Raw genomic sequence first — 12,758 nt, 5'->3', positions numbered from 1 at the left:
TCACAGCTATGTGATGGATGTTTATGTAAAATGTAATTATGTTGTGTCTGGGTCTATTTGTGTGTAATGTATGGCTGCAGAAACGGCATTTCGTTTGGACCTCTAGGGGTCCAAATGACAATTAAATTGACTCTTGACTCTTGACTCTTGAAAAGATTGAAGCTATAGCAAACGCACTAACACCACAGAATGTGTCTCAACTCTACTCTTTCCTGGGTATGGTACAGTATTACTCACGCTTCTTACCCGAGGAACCAACAAAGCTAGCTCCTCTTCACAAGTTGTTGAACAAGGGTAAAAGTTGGGAAAGGTCCAAAGAGCAACAAAATTTGTCTGATGCATGTAAGAAGAGTTTGACCAGTGATGCATTACTTGTTCACTACGATACAAATCGCGAGTTAAAGTTAGCTTGTGATGCATCTAGTTGTGGGGTAGGAGCTGTGGTTTCAGATGTAATGGAACATGGTCAAGAAAAGCCTATAGCATTTGCATCACACACACTTACCAAGAGTGAGCGTAATTATGCACAAATCGAGAAAGAAGCCCTTGGTGTCGTCTTTGGGATTAAGAAATTCCACCAGTGTCTGTTGGGTAGGAAATGTTACTCATGATTTGGGTATAAAGAGTTATTCTCTTGGCAGACTTCAATAAATTTAAAAGGTGATTTAAGAAACACTACTTCGAAGGTTAAAACACAAGTTGCAGCTGTTTTTAAACCTAAAACTCTGTGGACTACTCCAGAAATAGGTAGTGGTGAGTTCAGAAATAGATAGTGATGGAAAAATTAGGAAGGAGGGAGTGCTTTTGATTTTTGGGGTTGGGAAATATAATTTTGGGGAAGGTGGGATCTCGCAGCATAGCTGAGACACTCATGAGAGTTATGGTTTCAGACCGAACTACATTTCTCACGGAACACTTTCCCCCATCAGCGATTAGACTGTTTAAAGAGCATGATGCCTCTGGATTGGTGGAGATAGAGGAAAGGGGTCATCTTAAGTACTGAGTTGTCCATTTTATTTTGGTTTGGCTCGTTGTTACTCAAGGTCAAGGTCACTACTTCAAATGTGCTATCTATGAAACATTCTTCTGTGTGGGTGTATTGGTACTATAAAAACATGAACTGTTATTCCAGATTTAAACACCAGAAATTGAACTCCCCTGCACCATTCTCACACCTGCTGGTATCTATTTTGTGTGTCTGAGGTATCTAGAAATGTTTTCATTCATTAGTTTAACTTGCCTTACAGAAATATTTTTGTACTGATCTCTGTCACTTGCTTTCTTCCCTGTTATGTCATCTCAAATGTTTTCTTTTCCTATCTTCTCTTGTACTCCTTTTTCTCCACGTGAGCTACTTGTGTATTGTTTAAATTTTCCAACACCACCGCCTTTCCAGTACACTGAATATTTCCTCTCACCAAACCTGAGTTTAAACATTTTTAAAATAAGTATTTTGCAGAACTGGATGCCATGCTTTTCTGGAGAAGATTTTAGAAACCATAGAAACTTGTACTTAGATTTGTTTGAAAGTGAAAGCACCACAGTTATAAAAGGGTCAAGGTTGCATGGGTATAGAATTGTCTTAAGGGCAAGAGCAGAGATTAGGAAATGGTTATCTTTCATTCTGGATGACAGTGGCCATTAGTTTCCCCAGGTGTTGGTAGTGGGATATCTTGTTATATCTTCATGACTTGGGCATGGGTGCACAGAATAAAATGTTCAAGATTTGTAGATGACACAAAAGTTTAGTGTGGGAGGTAGGATAGTAATTGAAGACAAGATAGTAAATTGGCTGAAAGAGCAGACAGCCAACTGATTGAATATAATGTATGAAGGAACTTCAGATGCTGGAACAATCGAAGGTAGACAAAAATGCTGGAGAAACTCAGCGGGTGAGGCAGCATCTATGGAGCAAAGGAATGGATGACGTTTCGGGTCGAGACCCTTCTTCAGACTGAATATAATGTAGATAAGAGCAAGTGATAAACATTGGCAGAAAGAACAACTAGAATATATAAATGGCACAATTCTATTTGGGTGTGCGATATAAATCGGTGCATTAATATCACTCATTATATAAATAACAAAAATCGAACTCTCATTGATCGGATTGTAAAAATCCCAGAGTTTTGAAACAATGAGCCCTTTTGTTCTTTGCCAGTGACCTACTTTTTTGTTAACTTCTAGTTTTGAGGAGATCTTAACATTAAAATAGTTCAATAATTTCCTACATCAGCAAATGTTGTGTCTCCATAAATGGTAGATTAATAAAACTGATTAATGGTTGCTTGTTTAATAATTCCCAGATTTGATTTTAAAGCCACCTGGTTATAAAACGGTAATCTGTAATTGAGCAATAATTGAACCTAATAATCATGCCCAATTATTGAAATTTGTCATGTGATATCATTTTCAGTTGATCATTTGACAATGCTTCAGTGTGCAATTGAATAGTTAGTAAAATGACGTTTCAGCAGTGGATCAGTTTTCCAGTGCTGAAATTATCTGGTACAAGGCTGCTTTTTTATAAAGAAAACATCAAATTGTCTCTGTTACAACTTTTGAAAGTATACAATTGTCCTGGTACTTTTATAATTCTCAAGATGGTTCCATGTAAGTCTCGTGTTAACATGCTGGGCGAATATATCATAGTTAGGAAACTGATTAAATAGAAAAACTCTAGCCAATGCTTAATGCCCCTGTCCCACTTTGGAAACCTGTACGGAAACCTCTGGCTGCCACAGAGCACGGTAAGTCCTTCAGAGAGCGCGGGAGAGAGGAAGAGAAGGGGGGGGGGGAGAAGGAGAGGAGACAGTTTTAAGAAGTTTAATTAAGTTAGCAGGCATTTTACTTTCCGGCGGATCTTCTAGGTCCTGAAAACCAAAGATCCGATAGGATCTTTGCTGAAAACTCCAATGAGCCAATCAAAATGACTGGTCAGCGAAGTAGATTGCAACCCCACTCCACTGGCTTCGACCAAACAGCAACCTATTTTTAGTCGAGGCCTGTTTTTTTTTTTTTAAATAATCGCAGGAACATAGAAGAAGCCTCGACTACGCGGAAACTACTTTCCACCATTAGAGAGTGACCGGAACCTCCGGGAACCTCACGGAAACCTTGGGTTAGCAAGGTCTCCAGAGGTTTTCGTTCAGGTTTCCTTTCATGTTTCCTAAGTGGGACAGGGGCATAATAACTGTCATCTCTGCTGGATAAGACCTCAGTTTCTACTTTTGACATCCTTGACAGGAGAGGAGAAGATATTATGGCAGTTATTTTAATTACTATCCAGTAACACATAAATAAATAGTGTACATTCTCGCATCTCCCTTCCAAAATTGGCTAACAGGCAGTAATCTTGAAAGCATTCCCCAGTATTGGTGTATGCCTTCAGGAAATAAAGCGAAGAAAGAAGATCAAGGGGTGGGGGCGGAAGATTAATTTCAGTTCTCCATTTCCAAACTAATTTATTTCACCCTTATTGAGGCCAACAAAGGGCTAACAGAAGTTTAAAAATGTTCCATAATGCCACTAGCAATTTTCTCAGCCTAAAGTTAAATAGAGGCTCAATTGTTTAACTAATGTTCTATTGGATGACCATAGTCTTCTTCTAACCTTGTGATAGATTAATTTGTTTTTTGTTTCCTTGCTGTTTGTGGGATTTTCCTCATCCCTCAGCACTCCCTCCTCATCCTCGTCACCCTCCCTCTTCAATCCCTAGAGGGGGGAGGGGGCAGAGGGAGGTAGAGGGAGGGGGTAGAGAGCGAGAGGGAGGGGTAGAGAGTAGGGGGTAGGGGGGTACGGGAGGGGGGTGCAGAGGGGCAGAGATGGAGGGGGGTAGAGAGGGGGGGGGGGGGGGGGGAGGTGTAGAGAGGGTGAGAGTGAGGGCAGAAAGGGAGGGGGTAGAGAGGATGGGAGTGAGGATAGAGAGGGAAGGGGCATCTCCCTCCTCCACACCCCCCCCCCCCCCCCCATTCTCTCCCCCCCCCCCCCACCCCACCCCCCCCCCCCCATTTCTCTCTACCACCCCACCCCATTCCTTTCCTCTTCCTCATTTCCTTCATCCTCCTCCCCTCACTCCCATTTCCTGCCTCAAGACCAACCCAGTTTGTAGAGTAGCGTCAGGGCCTGGTTCTCGTACTCAGCCCGGCCCGGCCCGGCCCTGGCTGTAGACTCCAGCCGTCAGCTCGACCGCCAATTGGGCTGAAGTGCAGAATACAACCTCAACTCCGGACTCGTCCCTGACCACGGACCCAGGCTCGTCCTTGGTTCCGGCGGCGGGTTCTTTCTCGGCCCAGGTCACGGCCCCATCCCAAGCCCCGGGCTCGGCTCTCACTCCAGCTCCCAGGCTCAGCTCCAGCCAGGGCCCGGCTCTCACTTTAACTCGAGCACGAGGTCCGACTCCAGCCAGGGGGCGCGGCACAACCCTTTCCACTCGGTGTCGGGCGTTGAGCTCCGGCAGCCACCGCCACTTTCAGCGCTCGCGGTCCTTGGTTCCAGCGGCAGCTTCTTTCTCGGCCCCGGTCACGGCCCCATCCCAAGCCCCGGGCACTCACACTCTCACACACACACACCCAGGCTCAGCTCCAGCCAGGGCCCACGGCACACACACACACAGCGAGAGTTTTATAGTAATACTAGAGCAAGTGGGACCTGTTGGGTCCCGTCCCCTCATGTGTGGGGGGGGGGTGGGGGGGGGGCCCTCCTGTGGTGTCACACACACACATACACTAACGTCCCCCCTTCCGAGTATTATTGTGAAGTTACTATTAATTTTTTTTTCCGAGTGGGACAGAAGGGTTGCAGGGGGGTGCGGAAGGGGGCGTGGTCGCAGCAGACAGCATCTCTGGTAAAGTGGACTCTGACAATTTGGATCAAGACCCTTCTTCAGATTTAGTTAGTTAGATAGATTTAAATCCCACAGATGCCTTAGAGGGATTTGAACACCTCTCTCTGGTTGCCTGCACTATCAAGTACATCATTTACTGATCAGAAACATTGACCTGTGGAGTAAAGGGGTTGGACAGGCTAGATGCTGGAAGATTGTTTCCGATGTTGGGGAAGTCCAGAACAAGGGGTCACAGTTTAAGGATAAGGGGGAAATCTTTTAGGACTAGGATGAGGAAAACATTTTTTCACACAGAGAGTGGTGAATCTCTGGAATTCTTGCCATCAGTTTGGGCTTATTTATTCTCCGTGGCTAAAGGGATCAGGAAGGAAGGCGTTACAGGATTCAGTGGATGATGACACGGTGCGGCTTGAAGACCAATGGCTGCTCTTGTACCTATTTTCTATGATTTTTTGAAACCTTTATATATCCAATTTATCATGTTTGGTAAATTAATGGCTTTGGCACAAAGTGACCATGGGGCACTTGGAATCCTCAGCGTCAAAGGTGGATGGTGCTGCAAGGTTTGTAGTATAAGAGATCAGTTCCCCATCTGCTTGCTTCCAGTCACATTCTGGAACCTGGTCTATGGTTCTCTTCAAACTGATTTTCCATTGTTTGTTTTATAATCATGACACGAATCCAAATTGAAGTCTGCAGACTGTTCATCTAAACATATCAAACCTGGGAGCTTTGTCTAACAGCAGCCAGGTTCTGGGACCTTTACAAATGTAGCGTTGATGTCAAATGTATTATAATGGAGCAGGTCAATGAATTAACTTTCCTTCCCATTCCAAAACTGACCTCTTTGTCCCGGGCCTACTCCACTGTCACTGTGAGGCTAAACGCAAATAGGAGGAACAGCATCTTTTATTTCTCTTGGGCAGCTTACAACCTGCATGATTTGAACATTGATTTCTTTAATTTAAAGTAACACTTTCATTCGATCTTTCTTTTTCATACGCTTTTTTCCCCCCATCCCTCGCCCTATCCACACGCATAGCCTCCGACTGCGCAGGCAGAGCTGGAGAGGGAGAGGGGGGGGTTAGCGAACGATAGGGAGAGGGGCGTAGAGAGGATAGAGAGAGAGGGATGGAGAGGGGCAGAGAGGGAGGGGTTAGAGAGGGAGGCGGTGGAGAGGGAGGTGAGTGGGTAGAGAGGGAGGTGAGGTGGGTAGACAGGGAGGGTACAGGTAGAGGAGCTCTCTAGAGAGGGACAGTGGGGATCGTGGAGTTTGGGGAGGGGGATCCAGAGGCAGGGGGCGTTGATATTGAGTTTTTGAACAGCTCTCCCTGTACCCTCTCCTTCAATCCCCGCACTCTCCCTCCTCAACTACCCAGGATGTTTTTCCTCTCCTCCACTCCCCCAATCCCTTCCTCACCTCTTCCAGCAGAGCCAATGGTCCGAGCCAAGCGGGGCCGAACAGAGCCGAGCGTGCGGGGCCGAATGGGTATCAGCGGGGCCAAGCGGGTTGGAGTGCTGGAGTTCCCCTCATAGGGGGGGGGGGGGGGGTAGAGTTAGAGAGGGAGGGAGGCGAGGGAGGTAAGGGGGTGAGAGGGGGAGTGGCAGAGATATAATAATATAAATTGAGCTTTTCTATTTATTATTACAAGAGTAAGTGGGACCCGTTGGGTCCCAGTCACAGGGGAGGCCTGGTCCCCCCAGCGCTACCCATTCCCCAACGCAATATTCCTCCTCTCACCTGTTTCTCCCAACGCAATACGTTCCCCCAGAGCAATATTCCACAACTCACCATTGCCCCTAACTGCGCAGGCACGGCTCATTCCAATCACACTATCACAGCCATGGGCCCCCCCCCCCCCCCCCGCTACTCAATGTGTGGGAGGGGAGGAGGGGTGTAGGGGTATCATGAGAGTGTGTGGTGGGGGGAAGAGGGGGAAGGGGGGGTGCGGGAAGTGGGGGGTGGTCATTCAGACGGCACTTGATCATCACTTGCCTTCAGCTTTGAGCTTCATGCATATCCCGGTTCCCACTCCGACTTCACTCAGAGGCTTCGGGTTCAACTTAACACGCTGCTCACGGACTCATCCCCGCATCAGTGGCTTTATTCTCCGCGGGTTCCGGAAGGGGCGTTACCTTCATGTTGAATGACACGCGAGAAGACCAATCTGCTGATCTCATGATTTTTTTAAACCTTTATAACTTTTATAATATTTCACCGATCGGAACAAAACTTGGTGCGCTTGGAGCAAAGGAGAACGGTGAGTAAGGTAGCGAAAAAATCATGGCGATATATGTTACCATTTTTGCGCAAATTAAAAGAACCGCAAACCGGAAGTGGTCAAGATCAGTATTTTAGTAATAGTATACATAGATACATAGGAGATGGAAGTGATAACGAGTGAACCTCAAAGACCGGGACAATTGTAAATTAATTATTAAAGCATTTTGCATGTGATTCCTCCACAGATTGCAGCATCATATGGAAATTTAGTTTGCATTTTTGAGCCTATTCCCCTTTTAAATCGGGAAAGTAAGCATTCTACGGTAAGTGGAGATAGTTATTTTTTTTACATTTAACTTACTGAAAAAGCATTCTTAAATGTTGATGTGTTTCAACATTATTTATTTTGGTATCTGAGGAGTGTATATTTGACAATATTGGAGCTCTCCCCCCCCCTCTCCGTGGCATCGTGGAGTTTCTAATCCAAGCATTGATATTGTTTTATTCTGTTATTGCCCCAATTATGCTGCCTTTTAGTTCCTCAGGCACTCGTTATCCTCCACATCATTCACTTTCCCTCACACTTCAGGAACACTGCACCCTCACCATAATCTTTACCCGTGCACCATTGCTGAGCTATACCTCTTGAGTTACAACAAGTCTGGGTAGATTCCAACAAACTTGGTTTAAGAGGCACAATCCAATTCCCCTTGCCGAGTGCCCATTCACATTTCCATGTCTACCCTGCTCTCAAAGAGCAGACGGTTGAATCATAGAACTATACAACACCGAAATGGGCCTTTCAACACACCTTGTTCATGACAATCAAGTCGGCATTCTGGGTTGATCCCACTTGCCTGCATTTGACTCGTATCCCTTTAAGCTCTGTCCAAATATCTTTTGAAAGTTGTAATTGTATCTGTTGTTACAGCTTCCTCTGCTATCATGGTAGGTGGAAAGGGAAGGTTCAGCAATTCACATATAACCACAACATGCAAATTTTTCTGTGTGGTGAAAGTCAACCAGACCTACACAATTGATGTGCAAGAAGCAACTGCAGATGCTGGTTTAAACTGATGGTAGACACATTAACTGGAGTAATTCAGCAGGATAGGCAGCATCACTGGAGAGAAGGAATGGGTGACATTTTGGGTTGAGAAAAGAAGGGTCTCCACTGTGTGTGGCAGTTATTGACCTTGCAAGAGCATGATGGAACAAATTTGTTTTCTTGCAGAACTTTGTCTCCATCTTGCATCTGTTCACAACTCTCTGTCGGAAAAAAGTGTTTCCCCCATCTCCGTTCTAAATGGCTTACCCCTTATTCTTAAACTGTGGCCCCTGGGGATCCCCCAGAGGGGAACATGTTTCCTGCCTCAGCGTGTAAACCCTTAGTAATACTTATATGTGTCAATAAGATCCTCTCATCCTTCTATACTCCAGAGTATACAAGCCCAGCCGCTCCATTGTCTCAGCATATGACAATCCCGCCTTCCTGGGAATTAACCTTGTAAACCTACACTGCACTCCCTCAATAGCAAGAATGTCCTTCCTCAAATTAGGGGACCAAAACTGCACACAATACTCCAGGTGTGGTCTCACTATACAACTGCAGAAGGACCTCTTTGCTCCTATACTCAACTCCTCTTGTTATTAAGGTCAACATGCTATTTGCTTCCTTCACTGTCTGCTGTACCTGCATGTTTACTTTCATTGACTGATGAACAAGGACCCCCAGATCCCGTAGTACTTCCCCTTTTCCCACTTGACACCATTTAGATAATTGCCATCCTGTTTTTGCTGCCAAAGTGGATAACCTCACATTTATCCACGTTAAACTGCATCTGCCTTGCATCTGCCCACTCACCCAACCTGTCCAAGTCACCCTGCATTCTCCTGGCATCCTCCTCACAGTTCCCACAGCCACCCAGCTTTGTGTCATCTGCAAATTTGCTAATGTTATTTTGAATCCCTTCATCTAAATCATTGATGTATATTGTAAATAGCTGCGGTCCCAGCACCGACACTTGCGGTACCCCACTAGTCACTGCCTGCCATTCTGGAAGGGATGAATTTTTCTTGCCACAGTATTCCACCTTCCAACAAGCTTTCTGTTGGTGTGGAACAGATCTAGAGGACAGAGCTGTTTGACTCAAACCAAAATCATCACAACTTCAATCATCCAGCTGCAACATACAGACTATTTATTTAAGCATTTTTTTTAAACATTGCTGTAAATTCTACATGTTGAAACCAAAATGTATAAAAATGGCCTTTATTAAAATCTGACAATGTGCACTTTAACTGCATTTGATCTTTTCTATTACAAATCTCAAATTGTGGAGTACAGAAACATAGAAACATAGAAAATAGGTGCAGGAGTAGGCCATTCGGCCCTTTAAACCTGCACCGCCATTCAATATGATCATGGCTGATCATCCAACTCAGTGGCAAATAAATAAGTGATGGGTCTTTGTCCCAAACATTATGGAGGGCACGCATTCAGTGGCTGAACACCAAGCTGTCATATCTTACTCACAGAAGCATAAGAGATAATGGGCCTTCATCTTAACGTTGGCAAACTAAAGGTCTATAAAGTTTTTATTATGTGATAGAATAAAATAGTTAACCGAGTCTTTCTTTACAATTGCTTTTTCATCATCATATTACTTTGGATTCTCGCATATTGTGGATTGATTTTCATTATTGCTTTATTTCTGCGGGGTTCGGACTTAATTAATTCTATTGGTTATGTGGACATTAACCATAAATACAACATTGGAAAGTATTGCTAAGATTTAATCAATGAAAGAATCAATTAAAGACATGTATTAAAGATAATTCTGGCCAAATACATGTACGATGTTTTTTTGTTTTTTCAACAATTACAATTTGTCTTTATTTTTCAAATTATTTACTTGCACATGAATGTCTTTAACTAGTTTATCATTACAAATTTTATTTGTTCATTACAGCTGAATTATCAATGGCAAAAAAGTGGACAGTTTGTATTGGAGTCAAAGGCGCATAATTTAGCATGGGATCCTCAAGGTAAGAGAAATGACAATGCTTGCTTTCAATTAGAAACCTGTTTTCCTGATGACTGGAATGTTAGAGAGTCATCACCCAATTGAATTGTTTACAGTCAATATGAACCAGCTGATTTGTAAGTTTACTTTCCCCTGGTTATAGCTCGAGATTCATCTGTTCTGACTTTGTCTTGGATCTGTGATCGTTTATTATGTCGGTCCTTCCTAAATTTGGCTGTGGATACTTGAATTGAAATGCTTATTCGTAATTAAGCTGGAATCTTGGGATAGTCATTACTGACTTTGGGCATGTTATTTTAATTCCTTTATCAAGTAGATTTTTGGCTAATCTTCCTTCAGATTGATTGTGGTAAGGGGGTGAGATGGGAGCTGGACAAATCCAAAGAAGTGATAGATAGGTGGGGAGGGTTCGATGAGTGAACAAAAGCCAGAGATGAAAAGACAAAAGGATGCGAGCATTAGTTTCCAACGGGCATCTAAAATAATTGGGAGGTAAAAGAGTGAGAGGCAGAGATGTTGAGACAGGGAATTGGGTTGCAGGCTGTTGAAGGCATAAATGCATATAGTGGCGTGATTAGAACAGGTGAAATGCAGATAATCAAATCAAATTGCGTACGTCAGCTGAAATATTGAAAGGTCAGCCAGGACTAACTCCACCTCTGCTACTTCTGTGTACACCCCTCTTTCCTCAACTCTTCAGCTGTCTTATTGAATGGCATGTTTGAGAAATGAGTAGTAAAATACTTATAGAGCAATGTTTTTCATTAATAACTTGCATAGTAATAGACATTCTTTATTCAAGGAATCCGTCTTTTGACGGGCTCCAATTCTTTACAGCTCTGGGCCAACGAAAATCAAGAGATGGATATAAATGAAGAGGAAGCTACAGATGGGACAGATCCAAATGAAGTTAACAATTGGCAATGCATCTGGGAATCTGAGTAAGGGAGTATTAAAGTATATTATTTATTGATGAGGTGCTAGTTTTATTTTTTATTTTTTTTTATTTTTAACAGTATTAAACTGATAGGAAATACTAATAAGCGAGTTCGGTATTCCGACTGCGCATGCCCAGGTCAAAGGTCACTATGCAGAAACCACCCTGGAAAGTAGTGAAACAGTGGACCTTCCGTTTTTTCCAGCTTCGATTCTTCTAGGTAAGAAAATACTGCTTTCAAACTATGAAATGGTTGTATTTATTGTTCCTTTGTTAAAAGCTAAGATCATTTTGTCGTCTTTATTGCTTTGTTATGCTTTGATGAGTGAGCGAGATCGTGCTCGTCCATGGTCGGTGTCGGCCAGTTGTTGCTGGGTCGTCCCCGTCCCCTCCTGGGTATCTCGTCCCTGTCCGGGGTCGGCTGGAGGTGTTGGGCCGGGCTTGCAGCCGGCGCGTGAAGGAGCAGCAACTGGCCAGACACGGACCACGGACGAGCACGATCTCGCTCACTTACCAAAGCATAATAAAGCAATAAAAATGACAAAATAATCTTAGCTTTTAACAAATTTAACACTAAATACAACTATTTCCATATAACCATATAACCATATAACAATTACAGCACGGAAACAGGCCATCTCGGCCCTTCTAGTCCATGCCGAACACTTATTCTCCCCTAGTCCCATCTACCTGCACTCAGACCATAACCCTCCATTCCATTCCCGTCCATATACCTATCCAATTTATTTTTAAATGATAAAATCGAACCTGCCAAAAACTTTTTTCAAAAAAGTCGACTCGATTGTTACAAGTTTTGTCTGGGATTATAAGAATCATAGAATAAGTAAAAAACATTTATGTAAGTCAAAGATAAATGGAGGTTTGGCTTTGCCAAATTTCTTATTTTATTTTTGGGCAGTCCATATTAAAAACATGAATTTCTGGCTGGAAGAAATGGATCAACAACCAGATTGGTTAATGATGGAAAAGGAAGACTGTCTACCTTTTGAAATTGGACTGATCATATTTGCCCCCACAAAACTGCACAAAAAAAACTATAAAGAAAACCCCATAATACATAGTGGAATACGAATTTGGAAACAAATAAAAAAAGATTTAAAATTGAATAATATACCACTATGCCTTCCCATTGTAAATAATCCTTTATTCAAATCATCCTTTATGGACAAAGGTTTCACACAATGGAAAAATTATGGAATCAAAAATATAGGACATCTTTATGGGAAAGGCACTTTTCTTTCATTTCAAGAGTTACAACAGAATTATGGACTGCACTCAAATAATTTCTTCAGATATCTACAAATTAGAGATTATGTTAAATCCAATACACAAGTCTACAGGAGTAGGGAATCAGAAATTCTTGATGAATGTTTGAACAAGCTTCCTAATACTGAAAACCTAATAGCTTATATTTATAACACCCAACTAAACAACGAGGTACCACCGACCGAACCATATAGATACAAATGGGAAAATGAAATAGGTCACCCAATAACGAAAGATATGTGGGACGAAAGTTTACAACAAATACATCAATGTTCATTAAATGCCAGACATACTTTAATACAATTCAAGGTCTTACATAGACTACACTACTCTAAAATAAAACTAAATAGAATCTTCCCACAAATCTCTCCTATTTGTGATAAATGTCTACATCTAGAGGCTAATTTAACACACACA

The 12,758-nt window shown here is 42.9% G+C and overlaps 1 protein-coding gene across 1 annotated transcript in view; it reads left to right on the top strand.

Annotated features, from left to right (window-relative positions):
• LOC129694298 (dmX-like protein 1) overlaps window positions 1-12,758 on the top strand; it is a 216,936-nt gene that overhangs the window by 46,983 nt on the left and 157,195 nt on the right. The window contains exons 3-5 of the mRNA XM_055631009.1: window positions 7,316-7,393; window positions 10,043-10,118; window positions 10,920-11,058. Of these exons, the coding sequence (XP_055486984.1) occupies window positions 7,316-7,393; window positions 10,043-10,118; window positions 10,920-11,058 (293 nt within the window). The remainder of the gene's footprint in view (window positions 1-7,315; window positions 7,394-10,042; window positions 10,119-10,919; window positions 11,059-12,758) is intronic.

The sequence above is a fragment of the Leucoraja erinacea genome, chromosome 3, assembly GCF_028641065.1.
Source record: "Leucoraja erinacea ecotype New England chromosome 3, Leri_hhj_1, whole genome shotgun sequence".
NCBI lineage: Eukaryota > Metazoa > Chordata > Chondrichthyes > Rajiformes > Rajidae > Leucoraja > Leucoraja erinaceus.
This window is presented reverse-complemented; position numbering and strand designations above follow the sequence as displayed.